General features: G+C 29.0%; 1 protein-coding gene across 1 annotated transcript in view; it reads right to left on the reverse strand.

The window, feature by feature from the left end:
• Positions 1-22,866, reverse strand: part of LOC113373731 (transcription elongation factor SPT6) — a 34,740-nt gene extending 11,874 nt beyond the window's left edge. Inside the window, 18 exon segments of the mRNA XM_026614009.1 lie at positions 2,528-2,664; positions 2,667-2,700; positions 5,288-5,491; positions 5,570-5,782; positions 7,794-8,009; positions 8,098-8,274; positions 8,355-8,520; positions 9,958-10,267; positions 10,338-10,522; positions 11,033-11,149; positions 13,516-13,658; positions 13,735-14,067; positions 16,128-16,365; positions 16,443-16,609; positions 18,751-18,873; positions 18,960-19,162; positions 22,389-22,470; positions 22,712-22,866. Coding sequence (XP_026469794.1) covers positions 2,528-2,664; positions 2,667-2,700; positions 5,288-5,491; positions 5,570-5,782; positions 7,794-8,009; positions 8,098-8,274; positions 8,355-8,520; positions 9,958-10,267; positions 10,338-10,522; positions 11,033-11,149; positions 13,516-13,658; positions 13,735-14,067; positions 16,128-16,365; positions 16,443-16,609; positions 18,751-18,873; positions 18,960-19,162; positions 22,389-22,470; positions 22,712-22,747 — 3,084 coding nt within the window. The 5' untranslated portion in view covers positions 22,748-22,866.
• Positions 22,867-23,474: the final 608 nt, after the last annotated feature.

The following is a 23,474-nucleotide window of genomic DNA, read 5'->3' on the forward strand; positions in this document are numbered from 1 at the left end:
TATTACATAATTATTTGAAATAAAAAATTATATAATTTTCTTGTACCATTGAATTCACTGACAGATTTTTATTTTGCATACTAAGGTGTTAACGGTTAATTTAGGGAATTTCGTGCTTTGGAAAAACCAGATAAAATTCATTTGTGAACTTTCGGTATGAATATTCCTGCTTGTTGTCATTCATGACAATAGTTATCATAACAAAAAAAGGATTAATGCATTAAACGCAACGTTACCTTCGTTCAAAAGAAATATACCTAGACACTATTGACAGACATTTAAGAATATAATTTGAAAAATATTATTAATAATTGATGTACCTACTCCATTTAGAGAATAATAATGATTACCCATGAAAATAAGCGTAATATTTGATAATGTATGAAAACAACAGTAATGAACGTGAAAGAAATATTTTAATTAAAATATGTATTTATTATGCACAAAATGTATTGTTAATTTATATTTTGCATTTGAGTTGTTCTCATTTCAAATATCTTACTCTATATTTATATTTCAAGATTTAAATATAAATAAATTATATGTATTATGTGCAAATAAATACGGACACATATTTTGCCTACAGCAATTCTTAAAAATATATTTTTGCATTTTATGAAAATAGGTATAGTTTTGTGTCATTTTATAACTAATGGTCTCATAAAATTGCCAATATATCTAGGTAAAATCTGGTTGCTCCGATTTCCACCAAAGCTGCGGATTTGCTTTTGGTTGCGAGAAGTATAAATTTTTATAATTTTACTACGAATACGCATAAAAATCTTCAACCCGGGTGCTAACGATTCCTTTGGACTGTTAATTTTTTTATAATACTTTTTGAATCATATAATAGGCGATGTCTTGCGAAATCGAAAATATTGCTTATATTAAATAATATTAATATAATATATTAATAATAAATAATGAGTGCTCTGCCCTAGGACAGGTCCGTGAGCTGAGTTAAACTCCAACTCGATTCAGGGAAGAAGTAGTGTGAGAGTTTTTCCCATTTCCATTTCACACCGCAGTGCCCGAGATAGGCTTATTTTCAATGGGAAACATATTTTGATCTATATTTTCAATTGAAAATAGACATCGCGCTGCCCGATGTCAGGTTGCCAGAGCGGGGAATCGAACGCACGACCCTGTCCATACAAAGTCAACGCGGTAACGCTACGGCGAACCCATATAATATATTACATATCTATTTTGTATCTGCCTAAGAGTCCGTGTTTCAGACTAGTAATCTGACGTCATGTTACAATATAACTGTTTTGGGTGGGATTTTTCGCGGAACTGTCATGACGTTGATGTACAGTAGTTGTTTGAAAGTAACTTTGCTATTTTGTACTAGACGGCAAGGGGCCGCACAAGAACCTTCCGGAGGCCGCATGCGGCCTCGAGGCCGCAGGTTCCCCACCTATGAATTATAAGAACAAAATGTCTTTTATAGTTTTTCAAAAAAACTAACACTTTTCAAGTTACTGGCCACTAAAGATTCATATATTTTTGACGTTTTTCTTCGTTTTTTTGCAAATATCTCCTAAAATATACATTTTAACAAAAATCATGTAATGAACAAAATGATGTCAATAAAAATCTTAATATATCGGTATTACATAAAGTATTCTAGGAAAAATATTAAGCAAGATTTGAAAGAGCAAAGTCGTTTTTTATTTCGTTCAAGATTTAATTGTTGTTTAAAGTCATCTAGTGTCGAGGTTTTACATTTTATGAATTTCGGTAAAATTGGATTTTATAGTGCTCAACATAAGCTTTAAAATGAGTGCTGTTACAAGTTTTTTACGTGTAAAATGAGTGAGCTATCATGCAAATAAGAAGCATATACGAAGTTTTTTTTCTTTTAAATCATATGGTTTAATGAGCGCCATTTCCACCAGAATTAAAGTAATTCACATTCCATCTAGAATTCACTTCATTATAGACATCTTGATGGATTCTAGCAGATTCAATACTTTAGTACAAACTATTTTAAGAAAACTCACGATTTTATAAAAACTGTTTTTTCCAATTTGCGCGGCCGCGCAGTCTTTAAACATTCAACTCTGTAAATTTTAGTGTGGAAGAAAAATAATAAAAAACAATAATAAGCCAGAAAGATCGTTTTGATTTTTATCTATATGCTTTTATACGTGTCTTTGATTCTTTTTGAGATATAATGAAAATAATTTCGATTTTTGAAAAAATTGGAAAAAAAAGTTTTTATAAGATAACGAGGCCAGTAACTTGAAAAGTATTAGTTTTTTTGAAAAACTATAAAAGACATTTTTTTCTTATAATTAGTTCTTCTATCGATTTCCGACGTTATTTTTAAAATGTAATTACACAATTGAGAAGGGGTGCCATGTTATGGCGCAACCCGAATTGTTTTCACTTTTGAACTTGAGCGAAAGATGAACCTAATTCCAAAATTTCATTCAATTCGGAGCACAGTAAAAAAATTCAGACCTAAAACCCTCCGTTTACTGCACTAGTAATGTGATGTAATGATGTGTGATTGTTTTACCTTTGGTCCCATATGACAAGAAGTGACTAACTGCGTACGATTTTCCAGTCTTTGATTCGTTTGTTTTAAAACTTTAAGTAGAGCTTGCCCTTTACGAGGTCCTAAACCGCAAATAAATTGGACAAGGTTTAGCGTCAGTTGCTTTGGACTGCCAAATTCATATCGACACCGACCTGCAAAAAAAAACAAACACTAAATAAATATTAAATCTCAAACTAGTTGCAAACTTAAGGCAAATTGCTGAAACTTCCTGTACCGTAATTAAACATTCGAGAAATAATCAATAACTGTTTTAAATAGTTTCAAATAGATTATTGTTATTTTGTTATATTTTTTATTATCTGTCACTTATTGTGTTAATTCCACTTTATTGTTTTTCTAGTATTGTTTTATTATTCAGAAATTTTATTTATTTTATTTATTAATTTTATTATTATTTCTATTTGCTTTTATTTTATATTAAATCATAATACTACGGATATCATTTGAATGAAAATTCTATCCTTTATTTTGTACTCTTTTTTATTTAAATTTATGTTAATATTTATTATTATTACTAGATGTTAACTTATTTAACAGTTAAATAAGAAAAAATAGATTATTTATTATAAATACATACTGTAAACTAATAATTGCTTTTTAAATTGGGCAACGAGCGTATTCTACAATACAGCTTTGTGTATGTTTATAAGAATTTTTTTCATTTTTTTTTTGATAATTTAGAATTTTTTGGATTTAATTTTTTTAGAATTTGAATTTTTTTTAAAAAACGTTTTTTCTTAATTTTTTTTAGAATTTGAATTTTTTTTAAAAAACGTTTTTTCTTAATTTTTGGAGAATTTGAAAATTTTTGAAAATTTCGTAATATTCAAAAATTTTTTTAGCAAATGTGTTTTTTCTTAAATTCCAATATTTTTTAAAAATGTTCAAAATTTAGTTTTTTTCGAAAATGATGAAAAATTTCGAAAACTTAAATTTTTTGATCATTTTTTTATTTTTTAATTTTATTTATTTTGTTCATTTTTTTAAATTTGTTTATTTTTTGGTAACTTAGAAATTTTTCCAGATGTTTGAATTTTTTTGTTTTTTTTTTTAAAAAAAAAAGTTTTTTCTTAATTTTTTGAGAATTTCTAAATTTTTGAAAATTTCGAAAAATTCTCAAATTTTTGTAAGAAATGTTTTTTTTTGAAAAACTTTGATATTTTTTGAAATTGTTCAAAATTTAGTTTTTTTTCGAAAATGTACATTTGATTTTTTTGAATTTGGAATTTTTTTGAAAATTTTTGTTTTTTTTTTTAAAGTTTCAAAATCACGAAATGTTCTGCAAAAACATTTTTTGCACACCGTCTACTCAAGCAAAATGTCTTTTGAATTAATATAATCGGATGATCCGTTCTCTCAAAAACTGCATGAACATTTTTACACCCTTTGCACTCCATACCTCCAATTATAATGAGTAGTTTGTATGTGTTTATAATTTCTTATATAACTTTTGATTGAATTGTCAGATTTTAATACAATATTCAGCAAATTTGTTTAAAGTTAAATAATCTATAAAATTTTCTAATATCATAAAACTTTACAGCAAATCGGTATACTTTAAAATCGCTATTGAATGTAAAATAAACTAGCTGTAAGTGGAATTCTGTCTTGAGGCATTTATGGCATCGTGCCTTAAGGCAAATTGCTGGAACTTCCCGTACCGAAATGTTCGAGGAATACTGAATGTTTTCAAATAGATTATTATAAATATTGTAACATTGTCTAATATTTATGAGAATTATATAAACTGAATTGCAGAGTTGAAAATATTTGTAAAGTATATTAGAACTATAGCCAGAATTAAAAATAAAATCTGAAATATTTTTGATAAAACTAAAAAAAAAAAAAAAAAAAAAAAAAAAAAAAAATTGAACAAAATTTTTTTTCCAAAATCAATTATTTTGTTAAGACAAGCAGAAAGTTCTTTGAATCATTTAAATCGGACGCTTAGTTCTCTCAAAAACTGCCATTTTTTACATATTTAGCTCCATATCTTCGAAATGGCTGGGCCTGCCTTTGCCAAAAACTAATAAGCACTTCTCCCAATCATTACTAATTGAATGCTTTTTAGATCATTCAAATCAGATACTCCGTTCTCTCAAAAATTCGATTTCTATTTTCTGCACTCTTTGCTCCGTATCTCCGAAACGGCTGGACCTGCCTTTGCCAAAAACTAATCAGCTCTTTTCCCTATCAATAGGAATCGAATGTTTTTTGAACCATTCAAATCGGTTGATCCGTGCGCCCTAAAACGTGACTGGAAATTTGTATCCATACATACATACACACACACACACACACACACACACACACACACACACACACACATCCATTTTTTCTGAGGTATGCCAAAACGTTCAAAAACCTTCAAAACGTCGAGAAATGTTAAAATTTTCAATTCCGATTTTCGGCCCATTACAATAACTTACCCTACGGGAAGTTAAAAAATCATTACAAATAAGTACTTCATTGACGGATGTGTATTTGTTTATAAATTCTTCTATAACTTTTGATTGAATTGCCGGATTTAGATACAATATTCAGCAAATTTGTTTAAAATTGAATAATCTATCATTTTTTCTCACATCACAAATCCCTATAGCAACTCGATATACTCATAAACGATAATAGAAAACGTTCTATTATTGCAAGTGGTAACTGTTCAATTATTACTATAACTTATCCTACGGGAAGTTAACAAAAATCTTATTACATTACCTCGTTCGTTCGATTGACGAATTCCAGATACAAATTCTCCAACAATTCTTCCCTAGGTATTTGATCCTGCAAAGTGTGGTAACGCAAACAAAGGATTTCCTCATCACTCGAACACAACTGAGAGTATTCTACCAAAGGATCTTGCATTTTCCTAGAAAGCGATATCGCTTGCCTCAATAAATCCGGGTAATCCCTGAAGTCAGTCTGGAATAAAAATAATAATGGACATATAATGAAAAACTGATTGAGCAAATTTAAAATTAATTTAGTTAGTCTACTCACAATGCCTTTTTTCGAGTTGCTATAAATCTTTGCCAGTTCGTTGTCGATAATTTCGACTTTGACATCGGCAAACTGTTCGTCCTGAATCAGGCCACTGATAATATCCCTGACGTCCTGCTGAATCATTTGTGCGTCCCTGGATTCGCCGCCGACGACGATGACGTGGGGTTTCTTTGTGCCGATGAAATTACGAAGGGCTGCTAGATCAGTTTCCTGGGAAAAAGATAAATTGTAGTAGATACAGTAGAACTCCAATTATCCGAACTCCGACTATCCGATTCGCCGATTATCCGAATCACTTTCAGAAAAAAAATTGTCCAAAAAAAGTGTAAGTGCGCTATTATTCTTCCACCAGCAAAGCCAGTGTAGACACATTGTTTGTTTTGATTTGACGGAGATGTTCACAAAACAATGATTATTATTTCTAAACTTGTACATAAATACATTTTATTTATATTTAAAACATGTAAAAATGTCATGTTTCTTTCATTTAATTCAATAAAAAAAATAGTGCGATATCAAAACTTAACTTTTTTCCTCTCCAAAGGCAATTTTGAAAAAAAAACTCCAATTATCCGAATATTTGATTATCCAAATGGGTCCCGCTCCCCATTAATTCGGATAATTGGAGTTACGGATACTGTAAGTCGTAAAATAAACTAGTATTTAGTAAGCGATATAGCAATATATCGGGACTTCACCCACGTTCTTGGAGGCGTCTCCATTAATCACGTGATCGATTTTTTAGGAATTTTTGTACCCCTCCTACCCCTTGGTAATACATCGTGACATTTAAAAATAACTCTCCCCCTCCCAAACATCACATGCATTTTTCGAACAAATTTTTCGGAACTGCCTTCCGATGCAAGTAATATGTTTTTTGAATCATTCTAATCGGATGCTCCGTTCTCTCAAAAACTGAATTGACTCTTTTTGCTACGTTTGTCCAGAATGACCTGGACCTGCCTTTGCCAAAAACTAATCAGCACGTCTTCTTATCAATGGAAATCGAATATAAAAAGAATCATTTAAATTGGTTGATCCGTGCTGCCAAAATCGTCGATGAAACAATTGTATCCACACATACAAACGCATAAAAGCACACACACACACATACATCCATATTTTTAAAATTAAAGGCTTTGAAACGTAAAACGTATGCAAAATATTTAATTTTTTATTACCCAATGGAAAGTTAATTGCTGGAAGTTCGTGTACTGAAAAAAATAGTTTTCAAAATTTGAGAATTTTGAAATTTTAGGGCAAAAAATGATTTTTTTGAATAATCTGATTTTTTTATACATTGTAAATTTTGAACTTTTTTCAAAGCAATGCTCACGAAGTCGTCGATAAAAATATTGTATCCGCACATGCACGTAAAAATATCCGAAAAAAAATCTTATTAATAAATGGCAAACTAGTGGTGTATCGAAAAATTGAATTTTTATAAGAAATTTTTGTGAATTTTGAAATTTTTGAAAAAATGACTTTTGTACAATTTGATTTAATTTTATATATTGTAAATTTTGAACTTTTTCTTGAAAGCAATCGCGCTGCGTTAGCTGCGTAGAGACGAAATATCAAAGCGCGTAAGCGCCGCGTCGCAGTCTAAAAGATAAATATTGGTATGGCACCCGTAGAAATGTAAACAAAATTGTACTTCCCGAAAGTTCAGTCAATTATCCATTCGCTCCATACAAGTGAAATGTTTTTTTGAATCATTATAATCGGATACTCCGTTCTCTCAAAAATCTAATTGACACACTTTTCTACGTTCCTCCGAAATGGCTGGACCTGCCTTTGCCAAAAACTAATCAGCACGTCTCGTTAGCAAAAATTGTTATCGACAAAAAACTGCATAATTTTTTTCTAAATTAAGGGGGCGTCCATTAATCACGTGAGGTTTTTAGGCAAAGAGCGAGATTTGACAAAAAATCGCAAAATATCCCGTGGCGGAGGGGGGGGGTATAGTAAGATATCACATGTATTTATTTTGTACCCGATTAAAAAAAATCCTAAGATTATCAAAAAAAAATCAACAGTTTTGCAATTTTTCTCGTTACCAAAAATACACGTAATTTTTGGCGGGGAAGGAGGGGAGGTAATTTTGAATATCACCACGTATCACCAAGGGCGAGGAAAAGTCAAAAAAATCCTAAAAAATCGATCACGCGACCTATCGACACCTTATAAAAGGCTTTGAAACGGATAGGTGTCTATTTACCTTTAGCATTTTATCAGCAGCATTCCAAGCGTTCTTCCTCTTCAATATATTTGGCAACCTAAGATAATCGGTGACATCACCATCGGGTGCAGTCATAGCTGCAAAAGCAGCCTGCGAATGATCAGGGGCGTAGGCAATGCCCATTACTTTTACACCGTGGGTTGTGTCCCAATCGTCATCGTCCTCCTCTGGAAACTTTGTTGTGTACGGAGCAATCTGTAAAAGAAACAATAAAAAATCCAATACAAATTTCTATAGTTTTGATCATTTTTGGGTAATCGATCCTTTTCAACAGTCTTATTACCTTGATCCAGTTGTACAGCTTCCTGCAGCAAGCCCTCAGTACAGAATCTCTGGCTTCTTGCAGCAAAATAGTCTTCAGTTCTCTCCTCAAATCAGGGAATACCATTTTGTTCAATGCCAAGTCCACGCACTCACTTCGGACTTGATTCCAGCCTTGGACGTGCTTGGAAAACTCATCCTAAGGAAAAATTACAAAAATAAATAAATTTCTCAAAAAAAAATTAAAAATTTATCTGTAGATTTTGTTTGTCTATTTACCTTGTTGTAAAGTTGTTTAACTTCCTCTAAATAGCTGCCGGAGGTGAGACTTTCTATTTTGTCGCTCAATGTAACCGTGACCAGTTGATCAGTTTCGGCCATACACAGCCTCAGAAATTGGTCTCCGTTTAAGTCTCTGACCGGTTTGTCTTTTATATACTTCATACTGGAAAAATAAATAAAAACTAGTGGTGTGTGACATCGTACCATAAGGCAAATACTAATAATTAATTATATTGAGAATTTTCCGAAAAGTCTGTAAATTTTTGCAAATATTCGATTTTTTTTTTGAAAATTTCGAAATACTCTCAAATTTTTGTAAAATGGATTTTTTTAAAATTGTGATATTTTCTGAAAATTTGCATAATTTAGATTTTTCTAAATTTTCGAAACTTTTAAACGTTTTCAAATATATTATTACAAATACTATAACTTTCATTATTTTTGCTATCTTGTTATATCTGAGCAAATCAAATGTAAATCATAAATAAATCAATTTATCTCCGAACATTAACAATCTCCATTTCATTTCGAATTCAATTTCAAAAAAATAGTTGCCTAATTTTATACAAAATTGAAAAAGTGCTCCCGCATAGTCACAGTCTAAACGCATTTGCAAATGATTCTGTGCGACATTTTCACTTATACTGTGTCTAGCTTGGCGGCATTTTCACATTTTTCAATAGTTTTCACAAAATTGGAAAAGTGCTCAAGTACATAAACAGTCTAAACGCACTTGGCTAAACACTTGTACCAGAGTGGCGCTTAGACTGTGCTTAGCCTGAGTAATTTTTTGAATTTTTAATCCAAAATTACAAAAATTTTCATAATTTAGATTTATGTAAAATTTCGAAATTTTTTGGAATTATTAGAAAAAATCGATTTAAAAAAAATTGTGAATTTGTAAATTTTTGAAAATATTGGATTTTTTTTTTTAAATTTTGAAATACTCTCAAATTTTTGTAAGAAATTATTTTTTTTTAAATTTTAATATTCTCTGAAATTATACAAAATTTATATTTTTTGTATTTTTTGCGATTTTTTTTTTGAAATTTTCGAAATACTCTTTACAAATTTTTGTAAAAAATCGTTTTTTTTTATTTTGATATCTACTGAAATTTTTCAAAATTTAGCTTTTTTTTGAAAACTATGACAAATTTCGAAAATTTAATTTTTTTTTTTAATTTTAATATTTTCTGAAACTTTTGAAAATCTAAATTTAGTAAATTTTCGAAATCTTTGGAAATAATCGTTTTTTTTTTTAATTTTTGAGAAATTGGAAGTTTTTGAAAATATTTTGATATTTTCTCAATTTTTTCTGTATTTGTTTATAATTTCTTATATAACTTTTGATTGAATTGTCGGATTTAAATACAATATTCAGCAAACTTGTTTAAAATTAATTAATCTACAATTTTTTCTAACATCACAAACACCTATAGCAACTCGATATACTCATAAATGATAATAGAAAACGTTCTATTATTGTAATATTAAACATGTGGTAATTTTTTATTTTATTTAGAAAAATAACTTCTGAACTATGAATAGAAAATGAATAGTGTATTTGAAAATATTTTTTAATTCCATATTAATTTCTTACCTGTAACACATATGATTCTCATCAATTTCCTTCATCCCCTTCTTAGTAGGTTTAACATTAATCTTAGCCCTTTCATAGAACACTTCCCGGACACATTTCCTCAACAAGGGCTCCCGTGCTAATTGCATGGCCACCATAAATTTGGCAGCATGCAAAACGTCTTCGGGAGACGAAAACTTGGCACTTATGTAATCCTTGGCGACTTCCAAGGGCTCTGCACTTTCTTGCTCCACTTCGTGTCTTTGATAGTTGTCTCGCAAGTTCTCTGAGAACTGCTCTGGTGTTAGACCGAAACGTTTTGCGAAACCATCTGAGGAGGAAGAAAAATAGTTGTGATAAAAATTTATTTGGTTATTAAAGTTGGTATAGTTTGTTATTACCTAGATTTGCCTTTCGGCACATGTTATAAGGTCCGGACCTGGCTGCTTGTTTCAGGGTCTCCTGCTCCTGTTCCTCTTCTTCTTCTTCATCATCGTCTTCAATAATTTTTGGTTCTTCACCGTTTTCTTGGCCTTCTTGTGCTTCTAATAATTTCTGCTTTTCGCGCCGTTTTTCTTCTCTACGTCTAAAAAAATAAAAAATATGAAGAAAATTCCAAAATATAAAACATTATGTTATGTTTAAAATTCTGTTTCGAAAAAATATTTATGAAATATGAATCGACTATGAATTTGAAAAAATAAATATGTATTAACACTTTCCACTCGGGAGTCCGACTGCTCGACGGTGCGCTGCGCTCGGTATATTATAGTGCTATACATATCTCTCAACTCGGAATTTTTTTTTTGTATCGGATTTTCGGAAATGAACTTAATAGTGAATTAATTTCAGAAATATGACAAAAAATCACATGTTGTAAGTTTAGTTCGCAACGACACGATTTGCCGCCGGAGCGGCGGCATCCGAGTGGAACGGTAAAACGTGTCATGCCGCCGGAGCGACGGCATCCGAGCGCAACAGTAAAATGACCATGCCGCCGGAGGCATCCGAGTCGAAAGGGTTAAAGCAAGAGTAATATCAAGAACTCTGTTTACAAGCAACAAATTATCGTTATTGTTACTTAAATATTACTCACTTTTGTTTTTCCTTAGCCTTTGCAATTTCCTGCATAGCCGGTACTTCGTGTGAATAGTAAAGCAAAAAGTGTGTGTGTACATCTTTCAATTCCTCAGTCGTCTGAACTGATTTTAATCTGAAATTAAAAAAGAGTTGGAATTATTAAAATGTTACGTCCAAAAATCAACATCACAAACACCAATTTCATCTACGTGATCGACTTTTTAAGAATTTTTAAACTCCGCCTTCCCCTTGATCATATCTCACGTGTATTTTTAGTTACATGAAAAAATTGTAAGTTATTTTCTTTTTAAAAATGTTTGGAATTTTTTTAAAGATCAGATAAAAAATAAATACACATACTATCTCACTATACCCTTCCCCACACACATTCTTACATACTAACAATAAATTAATATTTTTTGGATTCTCTAAAAATTGTTTAATACCTTACACATGGTAAAACTAAGTTCGCCGGGCCATCTAGTGTACATATTATACAAATACATATATATATATATATATATATATATATATATATATATATATAAAATTCTTCTGTACGGGTGTAAGGCGAGATACACCTCTTAAACGATTATTCTGATTTTGATAAATCTTTCTGCAGTTTGTTAAGGGAAATTTTAAGTATGCAAATGATATAATGGTAAAAATTGCAAAAAACAACATGTCATTGTTTGACATTGAAAATATTTTGACAAATGAGAACTGTCACCTGCCAGATATTTCAATTCATGTATGAGCCTAGACAATATTAGAATATAATATTGTTCATGATTATGAACGAATGTAACTTTAATATCATGTTAATGTAATAATCATTTGGTATGTAGCAATATTTATTTTTACTACCAAAAATCAAAATTGTGGTATTGAAAAAAATTTATTATATATTTTAATTGTTATAGCAACGTTTTATAATTGATTTTTAAAATAAATGACAAAAATTTGATTAATTTCACAAGAATTATCCGAATCATCAGAATTATTTAATTTATTTTATAAATCTGTACTGTATTTTTTTCATTATTAGATATTGCTACATTCAAAAAAAACGTTTGTAAGAATTTATTATTATCTAGTCTAAAACATAAATCATATCAATAAAAATATCATGAATTTGTAAATTTTGAAATTAAAATTTAAATACTGTATTTATATATGTGTATAGATAGTTCAAATGATAAAAATATTGTTTATGAATAAATTTATAATATTAATTTGATTTATTTCATTGATACCTATATTATTATTTCCGAAAAGCAGCTAAGATGTGCCAAAAATTATGTATATGTTTCGCAGATGTAATTATAAATTCAATTTGACAGATTTTTTTTTTCAACTAATGCAGTTCAAAAAAATTTACTTATTCAAAAAATTATTTAGATTTTCATTTGTTTGGCATTGGATACAGAATATTTACTGAAGTCAATGGAGCGTTTTGGGCCTGATTTTTTTTACTGTGTTCCAATTTGCATGAAATTTTGGAATTAGGTTCATCTTACTCTCAAGTTCAAAAGTGAAAATATTTTTTTTTATTTATGAGAAATCTAATCATATTTTATCTACAATTAACTTGGCTCAAAAGATTCCAAAATATCATGCAAATTGGAGCACAGTAAAAAAATTCACAGGTTACACCTTTATTTCCTCTCCATTTACTGCAAAAAATTAGTTGATCGTAGATGGAATAGTGCACATATGAACAGGATTTGACCAACTAATTCACTTAAGTAATAATGTATATTGAAATATTAGTAAGAAAAATGTAATTTAGATATTAATATTACTGTAAACAATTAATATATAGTACGAGATTATAAAAATTATGGGCAACATTATTGAAGTAATTATTTTGAGTGAAAAAATCCAAGGTGATATTGTACCTTTACCACGGATACTATATATAAATTCTTTCTGAACTCGTTATACTGTTTAAAAAACTGCAATTTCCAATACGTATATCTTATATGTCTGCACAAACACAGACTATGAATTTTTGTGTAATAAATTTGGAAAATCGATGTTTTAGTCCTGAATAAACAAAAAATCATTTATTTATACACCTTCAAATACACAGGTATAACTAAAAATATTGGATATCCATTAGCAATGGAAATAAATTTGTTCAATAAATTGTAGTGTATATTTGTAATATACAATTTTATTTAACATATTTCAATATTTGTTTGTTTCATGGTTTTACGTGGCTGATTTGAATTTCACAGTAAAATTAAAGAGTTAAGTGTGGGCTCTGAGACTCATCATTTTATTTAAAGCAGTTGTACATTTAAGATCACCCATATGGATGTATATTCATTTCGGTATAAACTGTAGTGTAAAAAACATAATAATTTTTAACGAATTGGTAAATATTAGTATAGGTTATTAAAAATAATTGGAACTTTTGAATTGTTGACATGGGTACAGGACAACATCTATCGGGTCAGCTAGTATATATATATATATTAAGATAATAAATACCTGTATATATCATCGTCCTTCATAACTCGCACATTATCAGGAATCGGCGCATCAGGATTTTCCATCAGTTTATCTAGTTGATAATTCCTCATATTTTCAAACAAAACTAATAAATTCTCTTTCCGTGTCTTCAATTGGCACCACTAACAACCACATTTTTTTAAAAATTAATATAACATATTTATTAGTTAACATAAAAATTTAATTATCAATTATTACCTTTGCATCAAATTTATAAACCTTCCACAAATCGTTAATGTTCAATTCAGGTTGCACGTATTCCTTTCTATAAAATGCGATGAATGGAACTTCCAGCAATTGGTTTCGCAAAAAGTCCAAGGCTTGTTTTATTTTAGCAATCGTCGAAGGCGGTTTTCTGGGCCTGTCTCTGTGATCTGAAGACATGGAGTCTTGTGTAGAAATATAGGGTTTGCAAAAGGCTTGTTTGTAAATCCATTCGGCTTCTTCTTCTAATTCATTAGAACCTTCGGGAACACTCGTAATAGGGACTTCACGCAATTGCATACGTTCTGGGATATCCGTATTACGAATCTAAAATTGAAAAATATATCTTATATATAAAAATTGAGCTCCCGATCAAATGATTCGGTAAAACTCGAAAACGGCTAAACCGATTTGGCCAGTCTTAGTCTTGAAAAATTCGTGCTGATCAGTAGGTTGTCGGAAAGGTGAGATTTTATTTCAAAATCGCGTAGAAACTTTGCATTTTTAATTTGAACATTTTTGTAGAAGCGTAATTTAAATAAAACAATGAACGGTGGCTAATACGTCAAATGTCAAACGTTTTCGACAGATGTTCAATTACGTTTAATAGAATGTTGTACGTGAATATTAATAATTATGATTAAATTGTAGTAAGTAGCTTTGTTTGTAGTTTTATTTATACACAAAAACGTTATTAAACGGATCGCAAGTGTTACTAGAAACTCAAAATATCAACTTTTTTGAAATGTTAATATCAAAATACACTTTTTAGCATATTTTTCTCAAACACGGTGCTCTAAAAGATCTCATTTGTATAATTATATACTCATTGGTATTTATAAAACATTTTCTAGGTTATATTATTTTTTATTTATGTCATTTAAATTCAGAACCTAAATTTGGTATCGATCAAAGCGACATTTTGTCGAATAACATTTTCCCAGTTATAATTTCCCAGAATTTATCCAAGAATAGATAGTAATATATGAATATTCGAGGTTAAAAAGGTCCACCACCGATGTGTCAAAAACCAGTAAAGTTAAGCATTGTTCAACAAGAATATTTGAAAGTAGAGGGTAAAAGATGTATAACCAGCTATAACCTTGATTCTCATGACTTTGCTATAGGGAGATAAACGGTAATCTTTAAAAATCCATAATAAAAGTATTTTTTTCCGTTGGTAGTTTTTTAGCATTAGTTAAAAATGTAATTATTTTGTAAAATACCTTTGAAATTAAAATAAGACACTAAAGGTGACTGTGACTGTTTGAAAGACAGCAAAAAAGCACATTTCTACAATGATAAAGTAGCTGACAGTTTTACTGAACGTAGTCAAATAATCGTTCGTTTGAAATGTGTTATTTGTTGTGATATAATTGTTTTGGTTTTTACAATATAGTTTATATTTGCTCAAAGTCAAATTGAACCTTTTTGCCTCGCCCTGCCTTACATATATACTTTTCATTAAATTTACTTTAATTCATCGAATGTTACTTGAAACTTTTCAAAAAGCAGGTCAAAGAAAAAATACTTAATTTCATTAATGCATAATATATAATTGCGATTTGAAACTCGTTTTATTCAAAATTTTCTATTGGACCATATAAAACTATTAGTAATGAATTAGAGTAAATTTTATCTAGTATCTACTAAGCTAAATTAGAAAAGATTTCCCAAAACTAACTTTTCATATTATTTGGCAAAATGTAGAAAACTGTCTCTTCATATATTGAACATTCTAGTCGCTATATAATTGCAAATTCAAACGCGTTTTATTCAAAATTTTATATTGGAGCAAATAAAACTATTTTTGCAAATTTATAGCAAATTTTATCGAATTTCTCTTAACCTAATTCAAAAAGAGTACCCAGAACAAACTTTTCATGGTATTCAATAATATGTAAAAAAATGTCTGACTTTTCATATAATTTATTTTCTATCTCTCCTCGGAGAAATTTGAAAATTTTGTATAAGCTCAGTAGTATTATTTACAATTATACACAAAATCCAGAATCCAAAAAGAATCTGAAAGACTTGAAACGTAATCAATATGTCGAAAAACCAAAAAAGACTTGGATTTAATTAATTATACCACGTTTTCTATATAAAGTGTATAAAACTTGCAGTTTGATTGTATTGACAAAATATAGGCAAACTAATGGGGTTTATTGTTTTTATAATACCTCAAACAACACATCCTAATACACTTTAAGTATTAATATTTTTGATTCTCTAGAAATTATTTAGAATATACCTTACTTAACAAAACAAGGTTCGCCGGGTCAACTAGTATATATACATACATATATATATATATATATATATATATATAATTTAACACACCATTATATATTAAATATTTCTATTATTATTTTTATAATCATTACCTCGTTGTCGAAATCAGTGAAATGTCCCCGTTTAAGTTCGCTCGGTTCGTAAATTTCAAAAATGCTCTTGGCAGGTTTTTTCTTAGGCGTTTTCTTAGGCCTTCGGACACGTTCACCTGTTTCGGTGTCATCATAGTCCTCATCTTCTTCCTCGTCTTCATACTCATCTTCATCCATTTTTTCAAACTCCTCGTAATCGAAATCGACGCCGAAGATGTCTTGACCTTCTTGGAGAGAACTAGAGAAAAAAATATAAGTTTTAATTATAAATAGTAGTAAAAGGTATGAAATGTAAAAGGTTGTTTTTTATCTTACGCATCTGTGAATATGTGTCTCCGTTTCTTTTTCTTTTCGGTGATGGGACGTCCATCATCATCAACAATAAAATCGTCGGCGTCAGAATATTCTCCTTCGGATGCTTCTGAATCGTAATGTTCTGGTTCGACGACACGATGGGATCTTTCTGAATGTCTTTCTTCCTCCTAAAGGTAAAAAAGCATGATATTTATTTTTTGGACCAATTAAAAAATGCATACACCTAAATTTTCACCCTTCGACCACAAACCCTTATTTTTATGAATGTTTTTAGCTAAATATAAATTATAAATTTTCTTGTACCTACAGAAAAGCTTGATACCTTTTTTAAAGAAAAAACTGTTTTTGCTAAGTGCTGCCTACCCCCTACATTTTCTAGATTTCAATTTTCAAATAATTTTCCTTATTTTATTTTTCATCATACAGAATTGAAAATGACATACAGCCCTAAATTTTGACCCTTCTTTTACAATCCCATATTTTGAATTAGTCACTTTAGTAATCCAACCCTGTTTCAACCACTTGATAACTGATTAATTTTAAATACTTTCAGTTTATTTCCATTGATTTTTTTCAAAGATTATTATGAAAAAAGCTGATCGCTTCAAAAAAAGCTGAAAGCTTCAAAAAGAATGTTTGACAAGAGCTAAAGAATATACAAATAAAAAATACTTTTTTTAAATTCTTAGAACCATTTTACTGTAATAATATATAATTCGAAAATACGTACCACTCTAAATTTTCACCCTCCTACCGCAATCCTGTATATACTTCCCATTTCATTAATTTTTTTTGAGATTATTATGACAAAGCTGAAATTTTTCTACGAAAACAATGTTCATAAATAGTAAAACCCCAACTTTTTTTTAATTTTTTTAAATTATTTTACTGTAATGATATAGAATTAAAAAATACGTACAATCCTTAATTGTCACCCTTCTGCCGTAATTCGATATATACTTCTCATTTCATTGAATTTTTTTGAAATTATTATGACAAAACTGAAATTTTCTACAAAAACAAAGTTCAAAAAGAATAATTATATGTACAAAAAAAAAATTGTATTTCTTTAGAATAGAGAACCCTAAATTTGCACCCTTCTTCACCAATCTCCTATTTTACAATAGTCATTTTAGTAACCCAATCATTCTGAATTTTGTCTACAATAATGTTATTTTTTTATAAATTTGTCCACCCCTAGATAAACAAGTATAAATTTTATGGTTTCCGCATATCATAGATGTCGCCACCAACGGTAGCACGTAAATTTACCCTTAGGTTCAATTCCAGATAAGATTTATATAAATATATAATATAGAAAAGATAAGCCTGATTAAATTGACTAAATGGAATGAGAACAAAATATACGCAAATAAAACACATTTTCAACTAAATCACAAATGTTTTCTCAAAATTAATATAATAAAAAAATTAAACGTTTAAAGTACGTGTATTATTATAAAAGAATCATTTTTTAAAAATAAAAAAAAGGTGAATTTGAGCACAGCCATCATCTGTTGATGTGGAAAACACTAAAATAGGGTAAAGCACATTTGTTCTAACCCCCATAGGTCCAATCCTAATATTTAGTTAATTTTCTAAAAATACCTTCTATGATAAAACAACGTTTGTCGGGCCAGCTAGTATATAAACTAGGGTGGTCCTTAATATGGACATTTTCGAGTTTCCGTGCTCCCAAGGGCTCAAATGGTTCCAAATTGATGAAAAACAATTCTCTCAAAGTTTTAGTTCTTAATATTAACTTTTAGATAGTGCGCAATTCAATCAAACTTCGTATGGAAATAGTAAGGAATTTTTTTTTGAAAATTACAAAAAAATTGTTTAGGTATAACTTAGTGAGAAATGAATTAAAAGTGAAAATTTGTGTCATTTTTTAGTGAAAATTCGACGCTCGGTTTGAAAAATTTTTGAAAACTTTGATTGAATTGCGCTCTATCTAAAAGACAATATTAAGAGCTAAAATTTTCAGAGATTTGTTTTTTATCAATTTGGAACCATTTGAGCCCTTAGGAGCAAGGAAATTCGAAAATGTCCATAATAAGAACCACCCTAATATACACATATATTATACTTTATAAAATTAATATTATAATCTAATTTATATTCTCACCAATGGTCCAACATCATGCTGAGAGTTTGCAAGCAGAATAAAACAATTATACGTTAAAAGATGCCACAATTAAATATTTTGCACTATAAATAGTACAAGTGTTGAAAAAAAATAGTGTAGTATCTTATAACACCTCTTTCAAAATATTTCTGAAAAAATATATATAATATAAATTACCTCATCAGATCCACCAACAAACAACTGGTCTGCAATTTGTTCTCTATCAACATTAGGATCGTGCTCCTCATCCTCGGAACCACTTTCTTCATTTTGGATACGTTTCAGACGTTTAAATCGTTTCTGAAAAAACAAAAATATTAAATATATATATATATATATATATATATATATATATATGTAAACATGTGATTATTATTTTCCCTTACCCTTTCGACTTTGACGCCCAAGTTTTCTTCAATCAGGTCGTAATCTTCATCCTCCAAACGATCGTCAAGTTCGTCATCGTCATCGGACTTTTTACGTTTTTTGGAACCCGCCGAAGCGTCACTGTCTTCGCCTTCACTGTCCTCCTCGATGGGGGCATCATCGATTAAGTCTTTCAATTCTTCACGTAAACGTTCCTCATCATCTGGTAGAAAAAAGAGTGGGCGTAAGGTTCATAATTCATTCAGTACATAAATACGAACATGTTGGTTGAGTTCTGGGACAACCCTGCACATGTATATTGGTAAAGAATTTTATATTGGTAAAAAAATATAAATTGTATTTTTAAGCAAAATTTATTTTTGTTTTCTTAGCTCAACAATACGTATTTTGAATTTAAATTATTTAATAAACTGCAAAACTTGTACTCGCGGCTGCAAAAATTAAATGTTGAGATAATAGAATAATATTTAAAGATTTGTTACAAGGATAAAAATGCATTGTATATAGCACCCGTATCAAAATTCTGCTAACGATTATCATATAACATGTATTTCTTATAAGATACCCATATAGGCATATTCACGTATGCCTAAACCTTGAATTCTATGTACGCCTTTTAAGGGGGTTGTTCGGTTTTTATTTATTTTTTTTCGATTTTGAGATTTTTTGATATTATGAAAGCTAAAAACCTTATAATTATTTAAAAAAAAAATCATCTCAATATCTATTTTTTTGACGAAGTTATAGATATATATATCTCTATATGTATGTTCCTCTGAAATCGTTTTTTTCATCGCTCCGGAGCTATTTTATGCCAGCTGCTCTCTTTTTCATTATAATACCTCATGCACATGACCTTTTTATTGTGCCAGCATCTTTGAACACCATGGTGTATTTAGTACATTAAATTAAATGGTGTATTTAGTACATTATATTGAAAACTTTAAATACGTTTTTCTCAAATTGACTTTTTTCAATGCCCCCTGGTTATAAAATGACAGCGAAAAAAAAAAGAAAATAATCTATGATTTTGTAATTTTTGTTTAAAAAAAAACGCATGTCTCTAGGATAAATACATTTCAAGAAAAACAAAAACAAATACCTTGCATTTTTTGTAAAAAAAAAGAACAACCCCCTTAACTAACCACATAGTACGCCTACAACCCTATGTACATAATACGCCCAATATTATTTCTTATCTTACAACTCTAACGAGAATCGAACCCGAGCCCTCTGCGTGGCAGGAGACGACCTTAACCACTAGACCACCGTAACGCTACGATACTCGTCTTTTATCGCGTATCGTTGCGCCACCTTAGTATTAATTGAGGTCCCGGGTTCAATTCCCGGAAAAGACAATAGATAGGTAGAGACAATAGATAATACATAAGAGTAAAATGTAGCGTGTAAACAGTAGAATGTAAAGTTTGTAAGAGGTACAAAGATATTGTACGGAGTATGTTATATATAATAGGTTAATAGCAAATATTAATAAAGCGGTCATAGATTTATATATAAATGAATATATAAATTTATATATAATTGTAAAATTTTTACAAGAGTGTATATAAAAGTTTTTACTAGATTTTAGTAAATTTCATCTAGTTTTTATTCATGCAAACAAATTTTAACATCCAAAATAAAAATTAAAAGTTACTTGAAGAAATACAAAAATTTGTCCTAAATCCATATAATGCTTATGATACTAAAGTCCGCATTTCAACTACGAATTATTCAAAATTTTGATATCCAAGTGTATAAAACAGTTTTTACTAAATTTTGGTAAATTTTATGTAGTTTTTACTAATGTAACTAAATTAAAATGTCCGGGAAGAAAATTAAAAGTTATTTGAAGAAATGTAAAAAAATGTCCTAAATCCATATATGGCAAATTATGAAAATGCTTAAGCCCGCATTTCAACTATGAATTATTCCAGATTTTATTATCCAAGTGTATAAAACAGTTTTTACTACATTTTAGTAAATTTCATCTAGTTTTTACTGATGTAAATGAATTAAAATGTCTAAGAAGAAAATTGAAAGTTATTCAAAGAAATGTAAAAAAATCTCCTAAATCCTTATATAGCAAATTATCAAAATACTAAAAACCGCATTTCAACTATAAATTACTCAAAATTTCGATATCCAAGTGAAGGTAATAGTTTTTACAAGATATTAGTAAATTTTATCTAGTTTTTACTGATGTAAATAAATTCAACTAGCCGGTGCAAAATTTCCTAAGTATTCCAAAAAGTGAAAAGAAATGTCCAAAATCCATATATCAAATGGTACTACAGTAATTTTAGTAATTACTATACGTAACTATTGAAACTATAAAAACTAATGATGAACAACATATAGAACTCATAATTGAAAATTAAACATTAATATTCTAAGCTAGAAGACTTTCTAGTAAATAAATATTCTATGTAGATCATAATGAATTATGTAGATCATAATGAATGTCGATAACAAATTCATCTCTGTAATTATAATCAAGACAAATATAACAAAAATTTCATCATAAAATCCATTATTCTTGAATTCACACAATTTTTATCTCGCTCATAATATAAAAAATCTACTTAGTCAGCAATATTTGTATATAAAGCATTTGTGAATTTAATTTATTCTCAAGCAGTTATTTGTACAATAACCACAAGACATTTAAATCAAATATGTGAAGATATCACTAATTCGATTCCAAAACAAATCTGACTCAACCTCATATTACAAGTACTTATAAGTAAATATTTGTAAATATATATAAAACAAACATTCAATTTTAAGAAATTAATCATCAGAAGGTCAATATCACATAAAAAACTAACTGGAAAGTCTCTGATTCATCTGAAATTCATGGAAAAAGATAATTAAGCCAATTATGTAAAAACAATCTCACTAATTCGATTCGAAGTCTGATTTAACCTCACATTTGAACCATTATCATTTTCTCTAAATATTTGTGAATAGAGATAAAAATGGATTTAGTTTTATATAATAACAAGTACATGACCGTCTTCAAGGATTTAGATTCACCAAACAGGAATATTTAAGCCGAATACTTATAATAATTCAATTCTTTAAACAAGTTTGACTTAACCTCATTTGAGTATAAACTTTTCATCAAAACATTTCTAAATATATATAAAAAGCTATTTGATTGTAAGAAATAGTTAGTACAAGATTGTCTCACGGATTCAGATTCACCTGTATGAGTTATTTAAGCCAAATGCCTACAATAAATGAATTCTACGAACAAGTTTGACTTAACCTCATTTTAAGTATAAACTTTTTGCCAGAATATTTGTAAATACATATGAAAAGCTATTTAGTTGTAGCAGATAGTTAGTACAAAACTCTCTCAAGGTTTTAGATTCACCTGAAGGAGATATTTAAGCGAAAACAATAATAATAAAGATTTTAACCTTCTTCATCTTCCTCATCGCTATCCATAGCTTTCAGCTTTTTCAACTTTTTCCTCTCATTGTTATCTAACTCGTCTTCTTGCTAAAAGATAAAAAACAAGCATAATTATAGTAAAATGTTGTAAATACACAAAAATAGTATGCAAAACAAAAATGTTTTGGTAAGCATTTTAGCACTCCAGGGTACAAAATCAAGGTGCACACAACACCTGAGTGCCCCCATAAACAAATCAAGCTCTAAAAATCATTTACAACATGTATCCTTTATCTATTTAGCCATAAAAGCAAAAAAATTCCAAGAATGCGTTCTAAATTTTTCATACCTCGCTTTCTTCGGCTTCTGAGTCTAGGAAATCCATGTTTTTACTTTTTGCACTTAAGTCTAACTAACAGAATTACACTAATATATTCTAATTTATGAAAAAAGCCCGAATAACAGTAATATTTACAACTAAATCATAAACAGCTAAAAGCAAATTGTCAATGCTGTCATTTTTGGAGAAGAACTAGAGCGCAGGAAAATATCGGTAGAGGGATAAGGATATATCGATATAAAGGATAAAAAAAAAATATTTGTAATAATATTAATTAAATAATGAATTTGTATTTGGGATTATGGTTTTAATATAAATGCGTTTTGTTTTTTGTTTAAATATATATATTAAAGTCTAAAACAGGCTAAAGAAAAGTTTTTTTAACGCGCACACGGTATCGTTTGTAACGCTAAATTCAAAATGGCTACTTTTATTAATAATTATTTGTAATAATACAAAATAAATAATGAATTTGTATTCGGGTTTATGTTTTTAATATAAATGTCTGTTGTTTTTTGTATAAATTTGCACATAAAAGGCTAAATCAGGCTAAATGAAAGTTTTTTTAACGTGCACACGGTATCGTTTGTCGCGCAAAATTCAAAATGGCTACTTTTCAAAAATTATTTTTATAGCATTTTTGCAAGTATTTCATTTACACAAATTACTTAGTATTTATTTATATACAAGAAAATTCATGTATAAGTTATGATAAACATTATATATATATTGTTATTATATTATTATATACATATATATATGTTTACAATTA

The sequence above is a fragment of the Ctenocephalides felis genome, unplaced genomic scaffold (genome assembly GCF_003426905.1).
Source record: "Ctenocephalides felis isolate EL2017-DRISC unplaced genomic scaffold, ASM342690v1 CF-g0.4_SCAFFOLD_00845, whole genome shotgun sequence".
In the NCBI taxonomy this organism is placed as follows: Eukaryota; Metazoa; Arthropoda; class Insecta; order Siphonaptera; family Pulicidae; genus Ctenocephalides; species Ctenocephalides felis.